The sequence below is a fragment of the Monopterus albus genome, unplaced genomic scaffold (assembly GCF_001952655.1).
Source record: "Monopterus albus unplaced genomic scaffold, M_albus_1.0 scaffold58.1, whole genome shotgun sequence".
In the NCBI taxonomy this organism is placed as follows: Eukaryota; Metazoa; Chordata; class Actinopteri; order Synbranchiformes; family Synbranchidae; genus Monopterus; species Monopterus albus.
This window is the reverse complement of record NW_018127938.1, coordinates 2,497,718-2,524,780: the sequence shown is the minus strand read 5'-3', so window position 1 is coordinate 2,524,780 and position 27,063 is coordinate 2,497,718. Positions and strand designations below refer to the sequence as shown.

The following is a 27,063-nucleotide window of genomic DNA, read 5'->3' as shown; positions in this document are numbered from 1 at the left end:
TATATATATATCTATGATGTAGAAAGTGTGTGCTCCGTGGCCTTCAGTCTTTGCCTAATCTCCCTCCTCACTCTATACTCAGTCGGTCACGTTGTATAAGAGAAAGATACTTCAGTGTGTAACAGATTAGACTGGTGTGTGAGGAATTTGTTTCTGATCTCAGTTGTTCAGTGTATGAAACTCAGTTATTACCGTGGTGCCACCTGCACCCGAGTAACCTGGTAAACTGTCACAAACTTCTATTTATATGAACCACTCGGATTTGATTGACGTCAGCTTTGTGTTGAAATCGGTTGGTTTTATTTTTCCCTCGTCCTGGATTCCCCCTCAGATGACTTTGTTGTAGCGATGAGAATCCTCAAGCTTGAGTTATTTAAGGCTTTTTGTAACTCGTGCCTGTCACAGTAATTTGCCTTCAAGTGCTTTTGGGGGAAAAAAAAGTTATTTCTATGTGTACTTTGTAATGTTTTGTAAGGCTGTTTTAGATTTTTGGCGGAGGATTATTTTTTATTGAACTAGATTCGGTTCCTCTTACAAGCATACTGAACCCTTATTTTTGTGTATTTTTAAACCTGTTCTTGACTACACTTTAATTAGCCTAAGGACAGATGATGGTCTGTAATAAACTGCATAGTTCAGCTGTATTTTGTACTTGGTCACAATGTGTAATAAATTGGTGTAAACCAAAAAGGTTTGAGCACATTTATTTTTATCAAATATTAACATCACAAAACCTCTCTCTGGAACAAACAGCGGGTTTACATACAAAGTTGTTTTAACATTTTGTAGAAGATCATTGTTCACAAATGATTCTTTAGGATGCTCTAGAGATACAGTATTCACATAATTTAAAAATCCTAGTCTCCATGGTGACTCAGCTCCAGACAGAAATATTCTTAACTTTAGTGTCACACACTTTCCTCTAACTTTAGATCATTCTGACATCTGGCTCACTTGCAGTCTCATAACCACAAAGGCACAAAGACCATTAAGTGAACAGTGAGATTGTAGAGAAAAAAAAAAAGACTTTTCCTCCTGGAAAAGGCAGAATGACTGACTGTACAACAACTTAAATTAGAGGAAAAGAAGAAAAAAAGGCTTGGTCCCAAAATAGCAGGACCCTGTCAGAAGTAAGTGCACACCAAGTCTGAGTGAAGGGACCTTGTCTCCGGGTTTCTTACCACAAGTCATTTTCCTGTGCTGCCTGGCCCTCGACTCAGACGCTGAAAAAGTGCCAAGTCCTGTGACATTCCAGTGATGGTCCATTTAGAAATTTGCGTCCTTTTCACATTCTTCACAAGGAGCAGCCTGCCATGTACTTCCCTGTTAAAGGAAGAAAGAAGAAAGCAGCTTCAGAAAAAAACAGTCATGTGAGTATGCTACAGCATCTGCCCCATGCAGTGGACTCAACATTCCTGAAAGGTTCTCATTTTGGGGAAACACTCGTTCACTTTCTGGCTGAGACATAGTTAAAACATGTTAATGTGGCTTTCAGGGTGCTGTCAGGTGGGCTTGTTACCTTTGGACAGAGCCAGGCAGGCTAGTTGTTTCCCTCCATTTCCAGTCTTTGTGTTAAGCTAACCAGGTGCTGGATGGAGCTTTGTATTTAACATACAGATGTGAGAGTGGCACAAACAACTGATCTCCTCGTCTAACTATTAGCAGGACAGCAAAGATGCATATTTCCCAAAGTGTTGAACTGTTCCTTTAGGCTGCCTTGAACTGACTTATCGCCTAACAAAAAAAGGAGAGCTACTTGGAACTAGTGTTCTGAAGTCAGACAAGTAAAGACGGTACTCTTTGCTAATGACTCTAAAGCTTTGGAGATCAATAAAGAAGAGACCAAGGCACAAGTTAAAATGCTTTACTTATAATCGACATGTTCAATGAACAAGTAACCAAAGCATTGCAGCGTCTAGCCTTCCTTGGGAAGTTACAGCATGCACCGATCAGGCATAACATTATGACCACCTGTACATCTGTATGCACTTCATTTGTTATGCCTTAACATTTGTCTGTATATTTTTGCCGTGCCCATTGACATACACGAGAGGGTCAGAATATTAGGAACACTGCTGAATATAATGCAGTCCAGTACAACACCACCTTTAACTATGACCTCAATAATGAATATATATAATTGAATTTATACATTTGACAATCTCACCATAAACAAAAATGTTAAGGCAGAAGTGTTGCAATGAAGTGCAAACAGGTGTGCAGGTGGTCATAATGTTATGCCTGATTGGTTTACGTAACATATTGAACATGCCAGTTTAATTAAAGCCTTGGTCATTAATTAAATGAATGCCTTGGTATCTTCTGTTTATCTCCTAACAACTGTAATACTCCAGTATAAATTTATTCCAATGAACTCCATAAAAATTTGAGCGTTAGTCACTGATTACCACGTTATTACAGTCCCGATTTGGTGATTTTTTCTCCAATTGGTTAGTGATGTTTGCATTGCTTTCTAATAATTCAGTGTTTAGAAGTTGTAACATAGAATAGCTTTTAGTTTTAAATCTTATTAAGGTTTTATAGATATGTTATGAACCATCCATAAGAACAACTTGTGGGTTGCCAAGCTGTGAAATGTCCCTTTGACTGGTGTTTATCCTTCGTTTCTAATAGTAATGGAGTTATACAAGTTGCTAATAAACAGACTGTGGTCCCGATCATGTGTATCCACCTTTCTAGAAACAAGTGGTCAATGGCAATGTTCACAGACAGACAACCCAAAAGCTTTTATCCATGATGTACAATGATCCATAAGCATTTATTAACCATGTCTAAATTCATTAGTTCCAACTTATAATTCTGATAAATGGCTGAAACATTTAATCGGTAATAAAAAAAAAAGACTGCATTTAGCTTTATCGGGTAACTTGCCTCTTATATTGACTAATTATTTCAGCAACAGTTATTTTAGTATAACTGGAGTCAGTGGTGGAGCACAAGTACTGTACGTAAGTACAATTACAGGTACTTACTTCTCAGATGAATAAAATACAGTACAGTCATTGATCCTTGGTGGAAATTCACAATCTACCCAGCAATATGTAAAATATTTCAAATTGTAAGTAGAAGTAAACAGTCTGAGTTCACAGTGATTTGTATATCTTTAACACCCACTTATGTTATTAGTTACCAGCCTCCATTTAAAATTATATGTAAATTTCTATATTTAGGGTAAAAGCCGTTTATAAAATACATTAAGTTGGAGGTGATGTGTTGATGAAGCATGAGCCTGCACCTGCACCATTCTGATCTGTTGGGAAAAACAAACCCTGGTGAGTGTGTTTGAGAGCATCACCTGTGGCAAATCTCTTCTTGACCAGCGACATGCGGTAGCGGCTGCCCACGAGCTCCACGTCCACGCCCGACAGCGAGGCCTCTGAGCCTACGAACTGGACGGCCAGGCTGGGCGGAGGGCCGCGGGGAACCTCCAGGCACTGCCAGCTGGCGCACACAGTCCCTGAGCCTGGGACACACATATGTGACAGAGATAGATGAATTGACAGCAATAACAAAAGGTCATACACATAAGTGACGGTTTTTAATGGTGCTAGAATTTTTAGCACACTGATTTTGAAGAAAGAAGATCGGTGAGTTTTAGACACTCGGCACTTCACACAGCGAAGCATCAGGTCAGATCTCACAGTAATATACTGCATTACTTTAACAGCCTCATCTTTAAGTGTAATTTCTTAACATAACCCATATTCAACATTTTAGTAATAGAGAGGGGTGGTGCAGGGAAACGGGGAGAGCGAGGAGTCAAACCAGAGACGCCCTCTAACTGTGAAGGTTTTCAGCCTTTAGCGTCTCATCCATCACTATGAAGTTTCTTTCTCTGTTCTCCGAGCCTGTAGTTTCACACTCAGGTAGAATAATAATATATACCACTAGATGAAAAAATAAAAAGGGAATGTGGGTGTCCTGTGAGCTAAAATTTAATTGAACATTTTCCCTCTAATAATCTTTGATTACGTGCCCGCTCTTAGCTGTGCACCATTAAGGTCGTGAAATGAGCAACGATCAACCTGACATAAAATAAAAGAGGAGTGTTTTATGCTCTTCTTTATATCGGTTCACTATTCAGATGCACCTCCGGTCTCGTTGTGTTCACCTCAGCCAGGCTGATGAGAGCAGCTGCCACGCTCACATGTTGCTGGTAAAAGGTAATGACATGCCTTCAAGACTGCAGCTTTTTAAAAAGAGAAGGATGTGGAGCACAGATCCATTTATACAACTCTTAATTATTCATTTCTACATTTGTCTGACACGATGTCGAGATGTGAACCCGGTGAGAAGCAATGAAGTAGAAAGTTGTGGCACTAATTTTAATATGAAAAAAAAAAAATCAGATGGCTGCTTGTGACGCAGGCTGAAACGATTAGAGAGACAGATGTTAAAGTGCGTTAATGTGTTCCAAACGAACATTTCTTATTACATTTTTTCTCAGTCACTTTTCTACATTTCTCGGATCAGAAATAAAATTCCTAAACTACTTGTTCAACCTCCACATCATTCAGTGACTTGCGCACATCACATTTGTTTCTCATTCTTTTGAACAAATTTAAATGCACAACCGTCTATTTCAAACATTATCAGCTGCTTATGTGATGTTGATCACAATGTAATATATGGTTCTCTGTTGAAGTCTGACCTCCCAAAACAACTAGTCCGATGTCATTACATGCAAAATGGGTGAACCACTTGTCTTTAGTATCTGTCAGGCATATTAGACTTTTTTGCAAACGTGTCTGAACTGATGAGTTGCTCTCAGGTGAATCTTGACTTGTACTAATGAAGGGGACTATGTGAAGCATTAGCTCAATGATCAGCCAACTATTTATCAGCTCCGAGGTTTACATATATCATGAACCTTCAAAATGGACAGAGGACAACACAGTGTCACCCTTCTGTCAATTGATAAAGTACTAAACAGCGTCCACTGCCAGGAAGAAGAAGAGAAGCTCAGTATCAAGGATGATTCCAGAAATGTACTAAAAGTGACTGAGGAAAACTGTAAACCTCTCTTCTACAATGAGGGTTAAAAAATAAAAGCTGAGGGGTAAAAGAGCAGCAGCAGAGCTCTGACCTTTGCTGTGGTTGGTTGGGGAGAGGTTCGGGAGTTTCCACAGGAGCCGTCGTTCTTCAGCGTTCCTGTTGAGGCAAAAACAGTTGGTGAAGCCAAACTTCCTCCTTAATCTCTACCATTTTACTTTCTTTAGAGGTGCATTAGCTAAGAGTTTAAATGATCTCTGATAAATCCAGTGAAAAAAAAAACAGGACTAGATGTGGCATCTCTCTGCCTTACTGCCCCCCCATACATGACACTCTGCTGCCTACAGCCTTTCTGTTGTTTCTCCAGGTCCTTTGCCCTGTGTTGTCAAATTATGGCCTGTAAATTAGCCCGGCCTGCCACCTAGCGAAGGTTATAAGAAGCGTTTCTCAGACTGCGAGTAGTCATTTCAAACATCCAGCCACAGAGGAGAGGAGCTCTCGTTAGCTAAACGTCCGAAACACTGGCAAGTGGACATTGTTTTGGGCTGTTGGTTGGACAAAACAATGTCATGAATGTGTCACTTTGGACTTTAAGAAATTGTGACGGCCTTTTCCAGTATTTTACAGAACAAGCGATTAATGAAAAAACTAATCAATAATGAAGATAATCGAAACAAGGAACAGGCCGACATTTCCCACTGACAACAACAGGGCTTTAATTGTCAAACCCTCCTTCTAACATGTACATTTCTATATCGGGTGGTTCAAGACAAATGCTTGTAAATACTTGCTGACACCTAACCTGCTTCTTCTTTCTGTCATTAGTGTCCATCTTGACTTTATTTAAATTTCTCCTGACCTCCATCACCCTCAAAGCCTCAGGCTCTCCTTCTTTTACAGCAGCTCTGGTGTCCTTGACCGTGCAATCATATTTTAATAATGACTGACAATTAACAGCCAACAGAAACCACTCACTATCCCTCCACCATCACATCGTCACTGCTCACCAGGAGGCGGGCGGCTGGCACTGCAGGTCCCTGGCAGTGTGGTCTAATGGCAGCAGCACCTGGACTGCGGTGAGCTGGGTGGAGGGTGCGGTGGCGGGACAGCAGTGATAATCCAGGGACACCCGGGTCACCGTCTCTGCCGACAGCAAGAGGGGAGCCTGAGCCGGGTCCTGGGACAACACCTGAGAAAAGACATGAGCTTAAATGAGTCTAAAAAATAAAAACATAATTTGGTACTAAGCATAGGGACAACAGAGAGTGTTCAGTTAAACCTCTAACAAAAAGGGAAGCCTAAAGAGACCTTCAGTCAGAATTTGGGTTTGAGCAATTTGGGCAAGTCTAAATTTCACACGCTCACAGACGATTCTCTCTGACTGAAGTGTATGTAATACACAAGAGTTACAAACTAGGGATACCCTAGGCTCCTGGAGACCTGTTGAAGTCACATACAACCACCTCCACATCCACAAATTATGTGATGATGATACAACAACGATGAACTATCCAGTAACGAAGGGTGAGTTTAGCTTCACTTCCAACACTGACCTGATACTTGAGCAGGCCAATATTGTAGTAAGAGGCCTGAGGGTTGAGCTCAGCCTCTCTCTGCAGGTGGAGCTGCAGAGCCTGCATGTTGAACCAGAAGTTTCTGGTGTCTGGGTCACTCTGAGAAGGATCACTATGGAGAGACAGAGACAGCAGGATGGGACCCTTTTTATTTATTTATTTATTTACAGGAATAGAGAAGTTTGTAATACAAAACGCAGAGGACAGCTGACCTGTAGAGCAGCTTTTGATTTGGCAGGAAGTGATTGATCCGTGAGATGTTGACCAGCCTGAAGCTGAGCACAGGAACGTTGGGGTTGGCTGTGAAAATCCTGGTAATGCCTGCTGGGAAGGACATAGTCAGGTCACCCGTGATCTTCACCAGACAGCTGAAGAAAGAAGAAAACATACAAGCCAGGTTAACTTAATCCAGAGTGGTTTTCTTACCCTGTTATCTGTCGACAAGCACACACCAAGTAATCATGACAAATGTCAGCAACAACAGAGGCTGTACCACCGTGTGACTATACTGTATTTAAAAAGTATTATCATGCTGACCGGTTATGCTGTCCACCTTTGAAGTAGGCATTGATGTACTCCGTTATGGCTGGGGGGGGCGGGCCTCCTGTGTGCTGAGGGAAATGGGACTGGGACCCCTGGACAGGTGCACTGTGGATGATAAATGTGATCTTTTTTTAGTCTATTTCTAATAAACAAGTCTTGTTTCAAGGAACATTGTAACATTTTGGGATATATATATCTATATCTAGATGAGACAATCAATACCACTCTCACAGCAGTACATTAAATATGAGTCAACAGCCAGCAGCTGCTTAGCTTAGCATAAAGTCTGGAAACAGGGGGACACAGCTAGCATGTCTACAGTTAACAAAGTCCACTCAGCATCTAAAGAGAACATGGTCATGATTTTACATTTGCATTGAATTAATATGATTTTAATTTGGGAGTAATTTGATATTTGTGTAACATCAGTGCTTTGTGTCACCATAACCAGAGCGTTCTACTGGACTGACAAATCTACTCGTTTGCAAAATACAGCCTCCAGTCTGAAGCTAATGTTAGTTGCTGTTTGTCGCAGCCAAGCTTCCATAGTTTGCATCGTAGCTTCAGGAAATAGGATGTGATGGGAGGGGCAAAAAGTGATTAGAAGGGGGTTAAGGTGTCAGTTTGTTTTGAGTCTCACCAGAGGCTCTAAGCTGAAAAGAAATGAGGCGTAGTCACTTTATCTTGCCTCCCCATGCTCATTTGAACAGAGGTCATGCTACTACGTTCAAACACCCATTTGTAGTGTAACTTCAGTTATATGCTGAGGCTTACGCTGTCTTTGTTGGTGGTCCTGGCGTTGGAAGGGCAGTGGTGAGGCTTGCCCCGCTCTGGCAGGGCTGGGCGCTCGGTTCTGCTCCCCCCATTCGACGTCCCTGGCCTGAGGCCCACACTCACTGGGACTGGAGGAGGAGGAGGAGGTGGTGAGGGAAGGGCTGGGCTCCGGCAGCGGGGACGAGCACAGGGATCGGGACTGAAACACACAAGAGTAAAACAGGAATTGTGATTTTAAAAAGCCGTAATGTTATAAGTCCAAGTCATAAAATTAAGAGTATGAAGTCATTAAATCAGCTCAGCTGTTTACTGATGACTGATACTCACTCTCTCACTGCCGCTGAGTCGGGCTGAAGCCTTCTTGGTCTGGGTTGCTCTCTGAAGAGCAGCTGTGACCACTTCAGCTGTATTCTGTCTGAAGTTATGCTTGAACCCTTACAAAGACACAGACAAACAGACAATGACTCAAAGCTGGTCTAAATCACACACTGAAACGGGAATAAGGGTCAGTCTGCTCCAAAATCAGTCGGAGTTTGTTTTCTGAGCAGCTGAACAGGACGCCCTGCCAAAGCAACCTGGCACCAGTCCTGGTACCACTGTATTTGTACTGATTTAATTAAGGGTTTAGTATCCTGTTGGTGTCTGATTATTCTTCAGACGTTTTCGTCTTTAGTGAGAAAAAACACACAATGTTGATTACTTGTACTTTTGGCTATCACCCCATCATATAACTTTAGGATATGATACAGCATGAATTTAACTGATTTTATATCATAATGTTAGTAAAGTGGTCAACACTGAGTGGGATTTTCTGTGGGAGTGAAAACACCTGTCAGTGAGTCTCTGTGAACTATGTAGTAATTGTTAGGTCTCATGTGGGAATAAATCCTGCTAATATTTGAGACTCTCTCATCATTTGCTTTTTATGAGACTAAAACTTAACTAAAAACCTAAACAGAAGACATCGGTACCGTTGTGAGAGCCGACGGTGCTGGGTATCTGAGCATCCAGATCCAGGCAGTCTTGATCTTTGTCTGTTGAAAAACACAAATCCTCCTGTGGGCCTGAATGCCGCGTGAGTGGAGGGGCGTTCCTGCGTGGCTCACTGACTGATGATCGATGTTTTCTCCTCTCTCCTCCTCCCTCTCCTTTACCACCTCCTTCCTGTGTTTTGGAGCTGCTCATAGCTCCAGAGACACACTCACTAAACGGGTTGTGAACAGAGTTCCAGTGGATCACCTCTTTCTTTGACTGGCCTGTGGGTAAAGTGCTTGAATCATCTTTGAGTCCCAGCTGACTGTTGTTGGTAGAGCCACTGCTGCTGCTGCTGGGCGCAGGGATTAATCCAGCTGCTGCAGCCAGAGACGTCTGGTGTGTTGGGCTGCCAATCATCATGATTGAAAATGGGTCATCAGAAGAAACAGGAGGCGGGAGGCTACGGTCTCGCTTCCTGTCTCTGTTTTTACGATGGGTGGAGGATGACGAGGAGGAGGCTGGGAGTGTCCTATCGCCTGCAACAGTGATGGAGAACGGGTCTTCTCGGACCTCCGTCCCCCTGCTCTCTTGCGTTGAGCGAGGAGGTGGCCGTGCCCAGGCATCAGACAGGTTTAAAGTCTCCTGAGTCCTCTCAAACGCAGCAAGGAAGGGGTCCTCAGGGGGGATGTGTTTACAGTTCCACACCGATGACTCCATTTCAGGCGGGGGAAGGGACTGAGAGAAAGCAGGGAACCGCAACAATGAAGGGTCCATATCTGGGGGGGCATGAGCAGGACGAGATGATGCAACAGACCAGACATTGGCAGGGTCGTCCTGCAGGTGAGGACTGCGACCAGGGGAGGGGCCGTGGAAAGCAGAGAGGAAAGGGTCTACAGGCTGTGCCAATGCTTGTTCTTTACCCTGTGACACAGGAGGCCAAGCTGCCCAACCCACTGGCTCAGGAGATGGCCCAAGGGGCTGAAGGGAAGGCGAGTCCAGACCGGAGTCTTCGACATTCTCCGGGGAGGAGGAATCAGAAAAGAAGGCAGCATCTGACACAAACACATTACAGGACATTAACATTACCGGTGGAAAACAAAAGAACATGAACATGTAAATAAAATTTTCAGGGCCTCTTTACAATCAAAGACCTCCTTTGCGTCTACAAGAAATCGGCCTCTTTCGTCAGCTCAATGACATGGTTTCCATTCTTTAACTGGAGGAGATTAGGTACTCTGCTTTGTTACGACTTGAGGCCCTTTTATGATTTATTTATTTATTTTTTTTTTAGAAAGTAAATGCCTTTTAAATCATGCTCATTCTACAGTACAACCTGTGTGAGAGCCTGCATGGACAGTTCCATCACAGCAGCTGTGAACACTGGAGATACTGCATATTCGGGCATGCAGTGACAACCATTTGCTACTCTAGCAACCTCTTTAATTTTTAATAGTATGTTGGTGGGTGTGCCTGTTCAACCTTTAACCTTACTTATATTCAGATCATTTCAGATTCCTGCCAGTAATAAGAGGAAAAGTGGACCACAAACCGCAACTTTACAAAACACTTTTAAAACAAGAACTTCCCGTACATTCAGAAGCGCCAAAGGTGCTCTGCTCGCTGAGTTGTTCCCGACCGCCAAAGCTTTTGGACTTGAACGCCGACTCCAGCGGTGGTCCAAACAGACTCTCTGAACCGGACACCATCAAGCTCAACCTGAAAGAGAGCAGGGAAGAAACAAGAGAGACAATCAGGGGGAGGAGGTGAGAGTGATGACAGTGGAGGAGTAATAAAAGAAAAGTGAGAACAGAAGTGTGGGTGGAAGTGAGAGAAAAGGAAATCTGGGGAATTGTGAAGGATGGAGGATGAAAGAAATCAAGTGTGCAAAACACGGAAGGAGAGGGGATACAGCAGCAATCAAAACCACCATCCTGGTGAGATGTTATTTCCTTTTGTAACTTTCTGGAAAGACAATTCTCTGTGTAGGTAGTGTTGTTTTGCTGCTGTGCAACTCTGGGCTTAACCCAGCAAAATAAATGATGCAGATGTAATAAGGAAGTGGGAACACTTCTACACCTTAATAAACAAATCTCAGTGACTGGTTCAAACAACCAGAATCTCCACAGCTGTGTGTGTGAGTAAACATCTCTAAGCCACCACGGCTCAGTGAAGCATCAGACAGGTTGCATTGTTGCAGTCAGGCTGAGCAAATTAAACTCATGATGAAGAAGGCTTCTTTTGGAAATCAGACTGCCCCGGGTAAGAAAGAAAAACTGGCCAAATCTGGCATCACTGTCTGACAAACATTAAGGATGCAACAAGTTTTTAACAAGTGTATTAATAAACACTTAGTTCTGCTTACAAATACATTATGGTGCGTTACAAACTATTAAATTGGCTTAAAATAATCATTTTGTTTCACTTTAAAAAACCAAAATTGACAAAACTACTGGAACTCTCTCTGAGCTACAGAGGAAACAGAGAGAGAAAAGAACCACGGAACAATGAAGGTGACAAAGGTGAAGCTAGAAAATGCACAACACAACAAGGATGGTGACAGTGACTGTGAGGAGGAAACCTAAAGAGCTGACAAGGTCACTGATGATGCAATTTAACCTCCACAAACATCCCTCTCTGCTCCACTCATAGACAGCTCTGAGAAAGGAGGAGGACATGAAAGGCAGTGCCATCTCACCTGCTGTGATCAGGACTGGAGGTGGACCTGCAGAGGCCCTCCTGCTCTCCATCTGTAAAGGGACAACACACAGTGAGATATGGGTGTTCACTGTAGAGGATGCTCCCCAATCAGGACTAATCATCAGCACAGTGGCTTCAGAGAGCTGACGTGGGGCTGGGATGGAAAGTCACTACCTTCTCAGTGATAAATACCAGCAATTAGCCAGGACTCACTCAGATCCAGCCACTGCTGCTGTCACTGCAGAGTCACCACCTTAATAAGACCTTCATGATTAATACTCTCACCTCAGAACCGATGAGAGAAAGGCTCCCTGCTGCTGGGGAGCAGCAGGTTGTAGCCTCCACTCCAACCTAACCTACTGGCCGGGGGTGGAACCGTGCGGGGAAAAAAAATACTGGCAGCTGTCGAACCAGTCAGTGATAAAATATGTTTTGGAGCTCGAGCAGAGAGTCGAGTGTGACTAACAGCCAATGAAGATATTTGTTGTTTGGAGGGAAACACAGGGTGTAGGTAGACAGATGCTGCATGAAGGCATCATCGCTTTAGTGTTACAAATGTGGTGGTGGTGGTGGTGGTGTGAGCATCTGTGAAAAATGTTTCTCATCCTTTTCAGATTGCAGGTGTAAATGCACAACGTGACAGACCAACAGTGGACGACTGATATTTTTGTTGTTGTAACACAGACTGGAACAAATACAAAATTAGGCACCAGTTATTTTTGTATCAATAAATCTGCTGATTTATTAATAGATTAATCTTTCCTTGAGCACGAGGAGCCATTTTCACATAGAATGTTACTGAATGAATGAATACTGAATTTCCACTCAGCGATTAGCCACAATATTAAAACCACACGCCTAATATTGTGTAGGTCCAGACAACTGACAATAAAAGATGGACCGGCTGACGGCTCCCAGTAGTGAAGCCACCGTTATTCTATCCCCCTGGTGGCCGGTTGCGGTATAGGTCAGAAATCCCATTACCTCCATGTTAGTGGACGGGACATGAGCCAAAACAAATCAAAACCATTTTTGCCAGAGGTCACTTGTGCCATATTTGGTAAATATTATCATGCTGATAGTGGTCATTTTTCTGGTAAGTTTGTTTTTAATAAGTTATTTGATGATAAAATAAAAGGTGTATTCCAGATGATTTGACAGCTTTGTCTAAAGCTGTCACTCTACTTCTTGTCACTACTGCACAGAACCTGGCTGAAAAAAGCAAGATGGCAGCCACTGTGTTGACAATATTTTGGCTTCACTTTTGCCAGGAAGGGAAGTGTTGACGCCATGTCCATCAATGGTCCAGTCCCAGTAGTCGGGCCATAACAATTTGACCCGTAACAAAGTCCCTCAAATCCTCACACATGCCCATTTTTCCTGTTTTCATCACAACAAATTCAAGAATCGACAGGTGAGCTGCTGACTGATATGTCCCACCTCTTCATGGGCACACTGTAACAAGATAATCAGTGTTATTCACTTTACCTGCCAGTGGTTTTAATATTGTGGTGGATCAGTGTATATGACATACACAGTATGAGCAGGAATAAGAACATATTTGACTACTCTACCAAACATTTCAGATAGATACAAAAATAGACAGCTTTCAAAGAGGAAAAGCCTGGCAGACAGACAGACTCACCCCTGTGGGAGGCTGCCTCGCCTTCTTCCGTGCGGCCTCCTGCAGTACTCGAGTTTCCTGCAGAGACAACAGAAACCTTCAGCTTTCAGAAGTCTGTGCTCAAAGATACACCACACTACAGGATCCTGTATATTTTCAGCTGCTGCACAATAACTGAAATACTCCAAAAACAACTTACTGGAGAGATGACGGTTGACTGACACCTGAAATTCAGAGAGAGGTACGGGTTTGTTCAACACAATGGAGTCACATAAGGAATAAGGTTGGTCTAAATCTACATTTGTCTATTTGTCAACAAATCCCATGAAAAGACCAAAACCAACAACATACGAGTTGGTCCCATAATAATTTCTGGTGAGGTCAACAGTCAATCTTAGATTTCTACATCTTGGGTAAATTGTGTCCTTAGATAAATCCTGAAAAAACAGAAACACTAAGATAAACAACCTGCTGCCGTGCCCCTCGGTTGGGAGGCAGGGTAAGAGCCCCTACAGTGGCTTTCAGCTCCTTCTCAGTGGCGCCAGCGTTGCTGCGGTTGCTGCTGGTGACGGGTCGGATCCGGATGTGGAACTTCTTGGGCTCCTCATCATCAAAATCTGAATCACTAGAGTAGAAATTGTCTTCAGAGCAGCGTAGAGTCAGAGAGCAAGGTCAAGGAGAACAAGCTTAAACTGCAAACAGGGAATGAAAAGTGACGTTGCATGGCAAGTACATTTCAACAAAAGATACCACGCGAGTCAAAGAGAAGGGCCTTTTGGGTTTAAGTTAAATTAGGCTTCAGCTATTTTCACTCAAGATGTCATGTGTGAACACCATTTGAAAAATAAACCAAATATGAAGCCAAAAATGCATGAGAGCAGCCAAGAGATTTATAACCCCGACATATCGGTGAATATTATTTTACAAATGCTGAGTTCCTTGAAGAGAAAAGAAAGTAATTTGATTCACTGTATTAATCTGAAACCGTGCAGAGCAGCAGACACACATGCACAATATGAACAGGGGCCCCAGCAATGCAGAGCGCGGTGGAGGTGAGGGCTGCTGAGCTGCCAAGCAGATAAACTGCCACTTCCTGCCGCACAATTTCCCCCAGTGAAAGCCACATCCTCTTTTCATAGGGTGCCACAATCTGCTGCACGTGGATGTGTTGCGCTTTGTTTATAATTCAAGGGTCGGAAAAACTGAGGGACGAGGTTAAACAAACTACATTAATCCTGCCTCTGACCTTCACATCACACTTTATGTAAAACACCTGTGGTTTCATTGTCACTGCATTTCAGAAATCTGCATCTTCCTTATGAATCTGAAATATGTGGATGTCACCTGGGACAGCTGATTTAGCTCTTTTCATTGGACAGGTGGTGTTTTCCAACAAAGATAATCATTAGCGTTTAGTCAACCGACAAAAGGAAATGATTCATATTTAGTTTATCAAACTCACTGTAATCATCAAGTAAAAAAATACCAATATGTGCAGAAAAGGGAAGAGGTGCTCGCTTGCCCAATACTTTGGGCTGTTGACTGCTATTTTAGATTAAGCACATCTTTTATAGTACTTTTGGAGGACTTCTTTTTATGTCCATTTGTACACAAAAAATGATGAAAATCTAAAATAAATAAAAAGCCAATAAATATTTTGGGGGGCGGGAATGAGAAGAAGATGAAAGTTAGAATATAATAGCATGGTGTGACCAGACTGAGCCTGTGACTGGTAAGGATATCGTTCTGGGTGGTGTCAGCGCGGATGACAAATCCTTCGTCGTCTACTTCCAGGGGTGAATTCTGTATGAACAGGGATGAGAACACACACACACAAGCTAGGTCAGCAACACAGACACAAAAGGCACTAGTTAAAGGTGGTGTTGTACTGGACTACATTATATTTAGAGGTGTCTATATTTTTGTGTTCCCCGGTTACATACATGATAGGTCAGAATATTAGGAACACCTCTAAATATAATGTAGGCCCCTGAGTGTTGGAGACAAAATAAACTGACAGGAGCTGATCTTTTAAATATTAATAGCTAATATAATGACATTTATCAAGAAGGTGAACAAAGAGTTTCAGTTCACGTATTCTCACACGCGACATCTTTTAAAGTGCGCTCTGCTAACATCACCTGTGCCCGTCACACTGCAGACCGGAAGATGATGCCTTTGAAAATGTAAATTAGCAGCACCGGTCTCTCTGTGCACTGCTGTTTGCCTTCTTCTTCCACTGGAGTGTTTTTAATGGCTTTCTGGCAGCATCCACAGCCCTCACACACACCAGCATCCCCAGGCTGATGCGTTCACAAACACACACACTCCCTTCATGCACTTCCTCTCTGGCAGCCAGATTATCTCAGAAACCTCTTCTCAGAAGTACCGGAATAAACCTGGGAAACCTCACACCGTCAGCTGCGTCACCATCACACACTCATGTTCTCTACTCACCTTCTTTTTACAAACACTCTTCTTATCGTGCAGAAGATCTCTAAAATACTGTTGTCAGCAAGTGTAAGTGCAGCTTGAAGAGTAAAAAGTGTATAAAGTGTAAAATTACATCAAATACTCACCAGAGTCTCTGTTACAGCTGAATCCCTGCAAACATTAAAAAAAAAACACACAGATTTATGTGCTGTCATTAGCTCAGTAGTAACTCAGACTGAAGGTCAAGATTCAATTTCAGAAGATCTGGGGCCTGTACCATAAAGCGAGGTTAGTGCATTATCCAGCTGTCTGTGAGTTTACATGCATCTCAGGTTTTCTGGTATCAGGAAACTAGCAGACATTTAGCTGGAGAGTTAACTTGCTCCAGAGCAGGTTAACGTCAGAGGATCATCTCACAATCTGCCGACAGTCGATGACTGACCAGTCAGATCAGTGGAAAAGACTGAATCATCAATGATACAGGATTCCAGAAACAAAAGAGTCAAGAGTTCACCATAAAATGACAAATAATAAAGCTACTTTTATAGATCAGTCAAATCGTTTTGCTGTTCCAGGATTTCCATTCATTTTAAAACTGCCTGTAACAAATGGAGAGCAGCTTCGCACACCGATAACTACCCAATGACCGTTATAGCTGTACTTTAGTAAAGTGTCTTTCATTCCCAACAGGATCCCTGCCAGCATCAGTGCTTTTGCTCTCTTATTCCATTACTGCATCTCAGAACAACATCAGGAGACTCCGTGATGATAACTGGAAATGAAAAAGATGCCGTCTGTTGCCTTTTATGAGAAAAATAGTCCACACACTGGTAAATATTTCACCGTACATTTACATCTCCTCTCTGTTTTGGCAGCAGAAGCGGCCTGACATTACTTTTCATTTTTCTCTGTGCAACACATTTTGCTAATTGTTTGTTCATCGCCAGACGCAAAAGCAAAAATTCTCACTCTGTAACTTAATATATAAATCATACAGGCATATTACCGTTTCATTTCATACCAATCTCTTTTACATGAACGCGCCCCTAGGCTGATAGGTAAGCCCAGAGTTGCTAGTTGATAACCAGTCTGTGCCAGCAGTTATCCAGGACCGATGGTGTCGTGCTCACAGAAGTCGGGCAACCCCAGGGGAGCCAGACTAAGCTGAACTGGCCTAAGGAAACGGGCACCGGGGCTTATTGGGCATGCCTGTCTTACTGTGTGTGCACACACTCACGTCGAGTCTGGCTCCTTGTCCCTCTTGCCCAGGCCGGGGATCCTGAAGGCCTTTGCTCGACTCTTCTTTATGCCTTCAGGTGCCAAAGCTGTCATGTAGTCCTCAAAACCAGCCAGAGCTGCAGGCAGCAGGCAGGAAAGAATGAGAAACAAACACACACACACTCACGTAGGCTGAAGCATTCACTCACTGTTGTGTTTTGTGACTATGAATTATTCCACATTTACAATATGGTTTTCAGTGTGGGCATCAAACCTTTTATTGTTATGTAACTGCTGGAGTTGTGTGTTTATTCTTTGCATTTCCTTGGAAACGAGCCAAACTTCATGCTGCTGACTCACTGTACCTGGCCTGTCTTTGCCCGTGCCCTTCTGCTCTACAAATTTCTGGAGGAGGTTATCAATGCCGATGTTTTCCACATTCTGCTTGAATTCCTTGTGGACCTAAAGCAGAAAAGAAAATAATAATAATAGTAACAATAATTTAATCTTTTATTTAAAAATCAACTCAGTGATGAGTGTTTTTAAAGCCCTGTTATGTTTTTGTAGTGAAACATGAATGGTATTGTAGTTGAGTCCTAAAATATGTAACAATCCATTTATTTTTATAGCTCTCGGCGTGTCTGTAAAATTAGAAGATGTCGTTTCAAACCACTTAATGCACAGGACACTGCTGTGAAACTGTGGTGCCACTAAATGATTGTACAACTCCTGACTACCTTCAGTAGATGTAAGAGCCCTGCTGCATCTCAACGCCAACTTTTAACTGGAAATGTTGTTTATAATTATCAGAAATGATAAAATCCACTTCCACTTGTGTTGCCCAGCCCACTGCGGTCTACAAGCAAGCACTCACTCATCATCAAACATAATCAAATTCTGTCCAGCCGACCAGGGAGCCGAGATTGTACCAATTATCCAACAGAGATTTAACTAAAATATACATAAATAACTCACATATAGTCAAAGATGAGTCGTGACTTAGACCTGATAACATATCAGTTCTACACTCAGGTTCTAATTAACAACAGAAATTCCCCCTCACTTTTGGAGGAAGTGTGTTCTTCTCGTGAAGCGGCTCGTTAGAGCAGGACTCACTGCGTACATACCTGCCCCACCTGGACATGCGTGTCTTCTATGGAGTGGGAGTAACTTTTGATCAGTTGTTTCATCAGCCGCAGGTGAGCCTCCTCAATTTCCTGAAACTTCTACTCACACAAACACGCATACACCACAGAACGCACATTCATGTGCACACAGGAAGGTGAAGAAAAATGTTGTTAGCGTCTGAAACCCCTAAAACTCCACTGTTACATCTTTAACTGTAGGTGGTCATTCTTTCTCACCTTTTGTGCTAATTAAATAAACCCGTATCCACTAAAGGGAGAATAAACTCTGACTGAGGTCTGTGGAACCGGCTTAAGAGAGGCAGTCAAACAGAAGAGCAGGCTTTGGGCTGCCAGGTTGTTAAACCAGCGATAATTTGAGAGGATTTAGTGGTGAAGTTTGATCCTGCTCTTCATTCAGCCAGCTCATTTGTTGCTGTCTGGTTCAGGGGGAATTCTTCTGATATAGTGGTTCTGGCTTTTGTCAGAGAGGTGAGATTGCCAGCTCCTTTTCCCCAATTTAACAAGAAAAGAGAGCAAACATAATACATTCTCTGTACTCTTCTTAATTGATTTCCACCTTTCGCGGGACACTTAATTTCTATCTGCACCAGGGCGCTGTTTAATGCAAACTCTTTCTACTTGACAAGTCTGTCCTTTCTGAAACCCTTGAAGTTGTTGCTATAAACACAACACAGACTGGTGACAAATTAAAGGAGAATAAAGCCTGAATAAATGAGAAGTCTCTTCCAGGATGACAGAGCCCCCATCTATAGAACACGAGGGGTCACTGAATAGTTCGAGGAGTTGGAAAATGATGCGAATTCTACGTTATGGTCTCCACAGTCAGTTGAACACCTACGGGTGATTTTGTAGTAATGTGTTAGACCCACCACCACCATCAAAACACCTGGGTCCCGATGCATAAACAATGCGTGCGGCTTTTCCCACATGCAAACACAGAATGAGTAGGATGAATGTGCACACCTCACACATGCTTCAGAGACCATGAATACACACGGTTTGAGAAGGTGTGATATGGTGAAGTGGAAATGAAGAATAAGGTTAGACGGTCAATTTTAAACAGCTTGAATTATTTTAAGCTATTTGCATATACTTCAGTAAACAAAGTGTATTTTTTAAACAATGTGTTTGTGTTGCCCTGATGAATTTTGATCTTATTTCTTTTGCCTTAATGTAATTTTCAGTTTAGGACTTTCTTGTAAATTATTCTGTAAACTGCTGATACTGCTGTCATTAATACATTTTTGTTTAATGATGATTGAGACATCATTAGCCCAGCAAAAAGCCTTCACAGGTGTGTGATTAAATTACAACGTTCTATAAGTAGCTGTGCATAATGGTCGTACATAAGGATGGCTGTTCTGGCGTTACCAGGTCTTGACAATGTGGCTATAAGATGAGAAACCTCACACCATTTCTAAAAAAAAAATCTTTCAATATGTTGTTCTTCAGGGATCCACATTCACCTTCAATGCTACTACAAAAAATAATCGGTCACAAGGATGTCAGCTATCATTTCAAATGTAAAATACAGAGGCAGCCATTGGAGTTTGTTAAGGATAACCATGGAAACAGCAGCAGCAGTAACCATGGAAGTGTGGAGGCAGTGATTAAAGGTAATGAGTGGGGTGCAGAATGTGCAAGCAGGTGGGTGTTTAGGAGTCGGGGGCTGAGATTTCTGTTTTTGGGGTAGGCATGATGTAGGACTATAAATGAGAGGATAAGATGAAGTTCTTGTGTGGTGGGAGGTTACAGAGACAGGTAGACAGAGAGATGAAGAGAAAGATTAGGCTCAAGAGAAAAAGAAAATGTGTAAAAAACACCACATCAGAGGGCGAGAGAAGCGGATAAAGAAGTGGCCCTCGGCCCAGCAGGAGCCACAGCTGACCTGGGCGGACTCGCTCATCTTCTGCTCAAACTCTCCTCCCACGCGGTTGTACTTCTCGATGCACAACGCAAATGACTCAGCTGCTTTCTTAGACTTCAGCTCCGCCTAGTGAGAAAGATAAGGAAAATTATGGCCTTTAGTTACTGGCCCTCATTCACAAACCTGGAACATAAAAGAACAGCTCAGAAAGTGATGAGAGCATGTTATTCCAACTACTCAATGCAGTATTCAGCCTGTACCTTCAAAACAAAAACAGTAATTTGACTACAGTCGATGTTTAAGAGCATGTTTCTCCTGATTATCAGCCCTGGACAAATCTAATCTATTTAAACTATCACCAGCATCGCGGTCAGTAAAACAGAGAACATCGAAAGAAACATCAGTATGATGGATTTAACAAAACAAACATGACATGAATGGATACTGATGCTGGACACTTTGACGTTTTTCTCAAGATGTCACATGACGATCATGAGGAGAGCGATAGCGGCAGCTGAGCTCTACACGTCTGTTCATTTTAAAAACATTTTCTCAATTTAATGCCGGTCTTTGTACACTAGTACCAATACTTGGATGCATGGCAGTTGAATAATGCTGATATATTAATATAAACAAACAGAATAGGAATATTTAAACTGATAATTTCACATACTTTTGGAAGAAAAAAGTGTATGAAACCTTTGGCGTAACCTAATTTTCTGCATTAATTGGTCATAAAATGTGAACTGATCGTCATCATCATCATCATCCCATTGAATGTGAAAGTTTGTCTAAATCTCTGAATGGAAATGTTAGTCACACAATGTGCTTAAGCTAAACACACACACAAATCAAGTGAATGGACTGTTGGATTTAATAACTAATTGAACCTCCTGTGGAAGCATTAACCTCAAACCAGTGTTCCCAGTAGCTGTGGGTGAGGCAGACACATCGTTCAGGAAGCATTTTGGACCATTCTTCTTCACGGAACTGCTTAAGATCAGACAGATTCTGGTGTAGTGTGAACGGCTCTACAGGTCAATCCACAGAAACTCTGTTAGGCTAAGGTCTGGGCTCTGATTGGACTGCTCCAAAAGATTGGTTTTCTCAGGTTGAAGTCATTCTGTATTAGATTTAATTTGATATTTAGAGTCACCATCCAATGTCGGTCCTTGACTGACTGACACCATTAGCTCCTGTCTGTTTAGAATCTGAAGTGCCCATCTTGAACAGAGGAAACGCAGGCTAACCTTTTCCACTTCTTTCTGTGGAGCCCCCTCCTTCTTCAGTCGGTCCAGCTCCAAACACTTGCCGTGGTAACCCTCCTTTGACTTCTGAAGGTGACCACTCTGCACCTGCAGTGCCTGCACTGCCTCCACTGTGGTCACTGTCTCCTCCTTAGTCTTAGTTTCATGTACGTGCACACAGACACAGACACACACACACACAGAGAAACAGGGACATACTGTATCATTGTACTCAATACTTTAAGGGCATATGCAGCAACTACCATGAAAGGAACAGATAGTAACTAGACTTTGTGGCATTATTTAGATCAGAATGACAGAGGCTCGAAGCAGGGCGAGTGTAGGTTCACAGAAACACACACAGACACCCAAATCAGCCAGTTTGTCAGGACAGCGGTAAAGTATCTCAGTAGGTACCTTGCGGTGAATTTTGACCTGTTCATCTCCATACTTGTTGATGTCCCGGATGAGATCGTTCATCTTTTTCATCAGCTCCAGGTGGCAGAGGGCCAGTTTGTCTGAAGACACCCTGAACACATCCCACATGGGTGCAAACGTCCTGGAAAATACATATATAATCAAGCACACACACACAAGACTGCCAGGCTGAAACTATTCTGACACCAGGTATCATACTGTGGAGACGTAAAGACTTTAATGAACAAAGCTTCAGTAAACCAACAATATTGTGCCATTTTCCTCAGCCAATAGAACATTAGGAGCACCTCTGAATATAATGTAGTCCATCAATAATAAACACATAATTGAATTAATATATTTATAACAATTTCACCAAAAACTGAACACTGTGAGCTTCATAAACACTAGTGCTACATTGAACCGCATACAGGTCCAGGTGTACCTAATAATAATAAAGTGGGCGGTGAATTTAAGCACAGTTTATGTTAAAAGGCAGAGATGGAATTAATTTAATCATAAATTACACCCGGGACATAATCTGATAAACACTGCTGTAACGTACAGAAGGGGAAGAGGAGGAAGTTGTTGGGTGAACCTGAAGTCGCCTTGTTTGTACTCACCCCAGTGGACTTCCATTGCTGGCCATCTTGGCCAGTTTGCTCATTGATTTGGAGTAGGTCTCCTCAATGGCAGCCCTGCACACACAAACATCAGCAAAACAACTGGTGCAGTAACGACTTACATTTAACTTTGATTTCTGTGTCATGGCGCTTCAAGTAAGACACACATAAGACAAAAATTACAGCAGTGTTGGATATGCAATTCATTAATCTAGAGATTATTTTCTCAATGCAGAGCCAAACTGATGTCTTATAATACCTTGCTTTAGGATGGAAACAGCAAAATTGTGACATTTTTGCTTGAAAAATTGATGAGCAAAAAAGTTGCCAATTCTTTTTCTTCAACTAAATTACTGACAGATCGTTGCAGCTGTAACCACTAAGAAAGTCTGTATTCTTTCAAACAACATATTTGAAAGAATACAGATGATGATTCACATAAATAAAAATATTTGTGAAAAAAAAGGTGTTCACTGAGAAGAGCTGCTGCATATCTACAGTTTATTCTGATGTTTCTTACGTATATGTGTGCGTGTGTGTGCGCGCACGAGGTTAGAAGATGCATCTCTTCTTTCTTGTTTCTAGTAAAGCTGGCAGTAAAACAACAGCAATGTTAGGCATTCTTTAAAATGGAAACTCTTTTAAACCGCCTTCAGAGCACTCAATGTGATGTACTTTGCTCACAACACTATACTACCTCTGCTAATGACCTCATATGTTAAGTTCTATCTAGTGTTTACTTTGGCCCAAACACTGGGCGTCCACCGCCACAGTCAGTGGGGTAAAGATTCTTTCTCATCAGTGTTGGGTAAAGACTGCAATAAACCACAGTCAAACGATGCCAAACGATGAACGCACTTGTTTTCCAAGGCTGTACATGAAACTTTAATAACCATATGTAGAGCCCGAAGAGGAAGAAAGGAGGAGAACTGATCCAAATATCCCGAGGGTGAACAGAACAACTTGCTACTGAGGAGAGAGACTCATAAACAAACAGACACGCTTAGTGTTTAGCTTGAGCAGCGATGCAGAAATCTCACTGTGGATCAAAACACATCCTGACTCTCTGGGACGCCCAGTAACCGAGTGGCTATGGTGCGGTGCATCACATACTTGGCAACACATTGCGTGTGAGAAGTGGACATATCGAGTCCGACCGCCGACATTTGTCACAGGTCTCCCTTGTTTCCTTGGCGATTCACTACCGATAAAGGCTAAAAGCCCACAAATATAACTCGAAATAGCATCACAACTAGAAAGCATTTTTCCCTCCAATTGATTTAATCTTTTTATAGTTTCCTTTGTTTTCACTGAATCAATTAGTAATTTAGGCTTATTTTCTACAGCCAAAAATATTAATAAAAAAGAGAAGATAAAAGATCCTACTGGGATTAGAAACAAGTAATGTCTGCCTGCATGTTTCCCCCCAGCCACATATTGATTACCAAAACTTTTTCCTGACAGACAATGATGCTTTGATCAAAACATCACTGTCATCCCAATCAAATCCCTGACATTTAGATTCCAACTCAGCTTAGTGTCTTTAACTGGGCTCAAAGCATTGCCAGTTTTGAGTCCACTAATCACTTCACAAATTAATTCAACAATTAATTCATTATCATAATGACCTTTGGGTAGCATGCCTTTGACCCACCAAGTGATTCAGGGATGAAACTACAAATAAACAAATCTCCATTATCAGTTAATTATTTTCTCAATTAACAGATAGCCTGGTCTATAAAATGTCTTAAAATAGTGAAAAATGCTAATCACATTTTACAATTTAGTTGACTTTAAGGCCAAAGTGATGCCTTCAAATGTCTTGTTTTATTCTACCCAACAGTCAAAAAGGTTTACTCCGACATAAAATGAAAAAAGCTGGAAATAGAAAACATTTGGCATTTGTGCTTGAAAAATTACTTCAATTAGTAATCAATTATCAAAAATAGCGACAAATTAATTATCTGAGAATCCAATTAACTAACTGTTTGAGTCCTAAATTGACTGTTTCCCCACTAGTCAAAACCTGACATCTGTGTCCCCACCATCCGCTCAGTAACCACATTTAGCAATATATCTTCATTAGACATCAGGGCAAGAGCAGGGAATGAAACAAGCAATAATTGAGAAACCGTGGGCTTGTGGTTGGAAGAGGTTGTTTCAAATGGTTTGTTTTAGCAAAATGACCTGTCAAGAAGCAGTAACGGTGGAAATTTATCAGCACAACTGCTTTTCCTCCATCCTGCGGGATCACAAACTGTTTTACTCACAGTGCCCCTATTTTATTTCCTGACTGCTGAGTTGTTGTCCGCTAAAGATAAGTGGATTTCGCCCCTGCGAGGAATGTGCACAGGCACTTTGAATCAATGTCAGGATTATATCACTGGTCTGACAGAGCACGGCAAGTATTTTAATTTCAGGTGTGAGAGCAAAAACGCCTGTAAGAGCCTCATTCATCTCCTCAGATTACTCACCAATAATAAATATGTATTTATAATAAACCCACTTTTGAGTAGACCGTTTTAGTTGGATAATCTTTCAGTGTTCACTCAGCACAGTGGCAGATTTACTTCTCAAATTTCTTGGCGATTAGTTAATGTCTAGCAAGCTAATTAAGCTAAGGTTGGCATAATGAATGACTGAAAATGTCCAAGTCTTTAAGGATTTCAAGCAGCTTTGGCACAATGTCTTATCTTTCTATCCAAGTAAACAAAGTCAAGAATGTAGAATTTCTTCATCTGAGCCCCTTCACTACCGCCACCTCCCACACAGTTATTCACAAATACACACCAATCTTACCTCTCACGGATAAACTCTGCTAGCTCCTTGGTTGCCAGGTGGCCATGCTTCATGTTGTGGTAGAGCACGTCAAAGCCAGCATTCTTCTCCCCCTGCCATGGCACACACACACACACACACACACACACACACACACACACACACACACACACACACTCTGTTAGAATCAAAACACAGTCTGTTAGCATCAAATGAGAAACAGCAAACTGACGTCATACAGTTAGTGATGTCAGTTGGACCTTCGGTTTAGCAGTACCGTGCTTGTTCTGGGTTTAGTTTTTTGCCAGTGATATTGTTCTAAAGGTATCAGTGCTCCCGGGAAACATTTCACCATAGGTTACACACAGAAGGTTCAAAAACCTGCAGCATTGTAAGCATTTATATAAAACCTGTTTTAAAATCTGCGTAGACATGGATACAGTTTGATGACACTGGAAAAGATAAGGGATGTGTATGGTTAAAACAGTTTTATCTGCTCTTGAACCCCCTTTTTTCATTTTAAAGCACCCGAAAACATGGCTTCAATCTCATCTATGACACTGAATAACCATGAATTACAGTTAATAAAAACTATTCATTTTGGTTCAAACAAAAGCTGTGGTGACATTTAGGGGCACGAATTCGCCGGGTCATAGTTTTGACTGAAGCTACGACAAGTAGTTTGATTATTTCACTGTCAGGTTCAACTACTGTACAACTGCTGCTGCAGTCCACCAGAACATTTTCTCACTGTTTACTTTTTGATGAGCATGGAAACCTCAGGCCCAACATGATTCAGTACAATTCCCATGTGAGAAAGCCACAGCGCCGGGTTGCTGTGGAGGCAAAGCTTGCGTAGCAAAGCAGACTCAATGCAAACCACCTCAGATTCCTCACTGCTGTAATTACACAGACCTACACTCGTCTTAGCTTCAATCTCTGTAATCCTAAAAAAGTGCCCCACTGAGTTGGCACTGCTGCAAATAGATTGTGTTGTTTCTTGAGCTTCACCACACGTTTCAGTCAACAGACGGTCGGGACATCTGTGCAGACAGAGACTCCCACAGCTGTTCCTCAAGACCTAAAAATACCCTGTCGGCGGACAACAGACCAGTTCCCAGGTACCAGGGGAATGGCTGGAATGCCAAGGGCCAACCAAAAATCACACACTCAAATGTCTTTGTATACTTGTAAGGACACTCTTTGACATAACACATTCCCTAGGCTAACCATCACAGCTAAATGCCAACCCCAACCAGTAAGGAGGAAAGTGAGGAGCGGCCAAAAAGTCCTCAATCCCATGGTAGCGTATACAACTAGCCACAAACACACACAACCTTTCACAGTGAGCATACAAAGCAAAGACAGACACACAGACTGAGCTCTCGACTCCCCGTGGGCGTGAAGAGAAACTTGTTTTGAGAGGCGCCTCAGACAGGTTGACAGGAAACATTTAGCATCGCTACTTTTAAATGCTGTGAGCACCCCAAGTTAAATTCACTTTACCTCCGTTATATCTGGGTGACAGCAGAAATCCTAGATCATCTAAATTTTATATTATATGGAAACCTTAATAGATAAAAAGAGAACTGTCTGCATCCCTCTCACTGCTTTCAATAAGCAAATAACTTGTTTTTTGTGTGTGTGATTTGGGTGGAATGACCCTTTATGCTTCTACATGCCATTCTGCAAAGACAAAAATCATTCTCATGGTGGTGTGACATTTTTAAAAAACTAATAAAACACAGGCTTCCAGCTTTTCCGAGGGAAGTTTCATCACCTTGTAATAAAACTGTCTGCTGCTGTTTTAACATAAATATATTTAAAGTACTGTAGACTGAAATTGGACCAGTGTTGGGCTCAATAATACTGTATGAAACACCCAGTATCAGCTGTTTTCTGTCTCATCCATGTTAAATTCTATGCTCTCCCTTTCTTAAGAAAGAAGAGGATTTTGTATTATCACACAACAGTGGAGTGTTTTGACATTAGCTTTTCATACACCGTGGCTGGTATTTCAGCAGGTTGTATAGTGCTGTGTCTTGGCTGGGGTCTGCACTATTCAAAAGGGTGGCCGTTACTCTGTCTAGGTTGTGTCCCCTTTCTTGCACTTGGCAGACGCCTTTTGTTGA

General features: G+C 42.1%; 1 protein-coding gene across 1 annotated transcript in view; it reads right to left on the bottom strand.

Moving 5' to 3' along the window:
- Positions 1-936: 936 nt before the first annotated feature.
- The window catches only part of fcho1 (FCH and mu domain containing endocytic adaptor 1), a 45,659-nt gene continuing 19,532 nt past the window's right edge, over positions 937-27,063 (bottom strand). The window contains 26 exon segments of the mRNA XM_020602727.1: positions 937-1,323; positions 3,317-3,484; positions 5,108-5,172; positions 6,021-6,202; positions 6,567-6,699; positions 6,800-6,955; positions 7,125-7,179; positions 7,182-7,235; positions 7,905-8,103; positions 8,232-8,338; positions 8,876-9,931; positions 10,471-10,595; positions 11,575-11,626; positions 13,222-13,278; positions 13,400-13,424; positions 13,669-13,853; positions 14,943-15,003; positions 15,780-15,804; positions 16,871-16,988; positions 17,217-17,313; positions 17,979-18,077; positions 19,888-19,992; positions 21,117-21,269; positions 21,531-21,672; positions 22,154-22,228; positions 24,953-25,044. Of these exon segments, the coding sequence (XP_020458383.1) occupies positions 1,295-1,323; positions 3,317-3,484; positions 5,108-5,172; positions 6,021-6,202; positions 6,567-6,699; positions 6,800-6,955; positions 7,125-7,179; positions 7,182-7,235; positions 7,905-8,103; positions 8,232-8,338; positions 8,876-9,931; positions 10,471-10,595; positions 11,575-11,626; positions 13,222-13,278; positions 13,400-13,424; positions 13,669-13,853; positions 14,943-15,003; positions 15,780-15,804; positions 16,871-16,988; positions 17,217-17,313; positions 17,979-18,077; positions 19,888-19,992; positions 21,117-21,269; positions 21,531-21,672; positions 22,154-22,228; positions 24,953-25,044 (3,615 nt within the window). The 3' untranslated portion in view covers positions 937-1,294.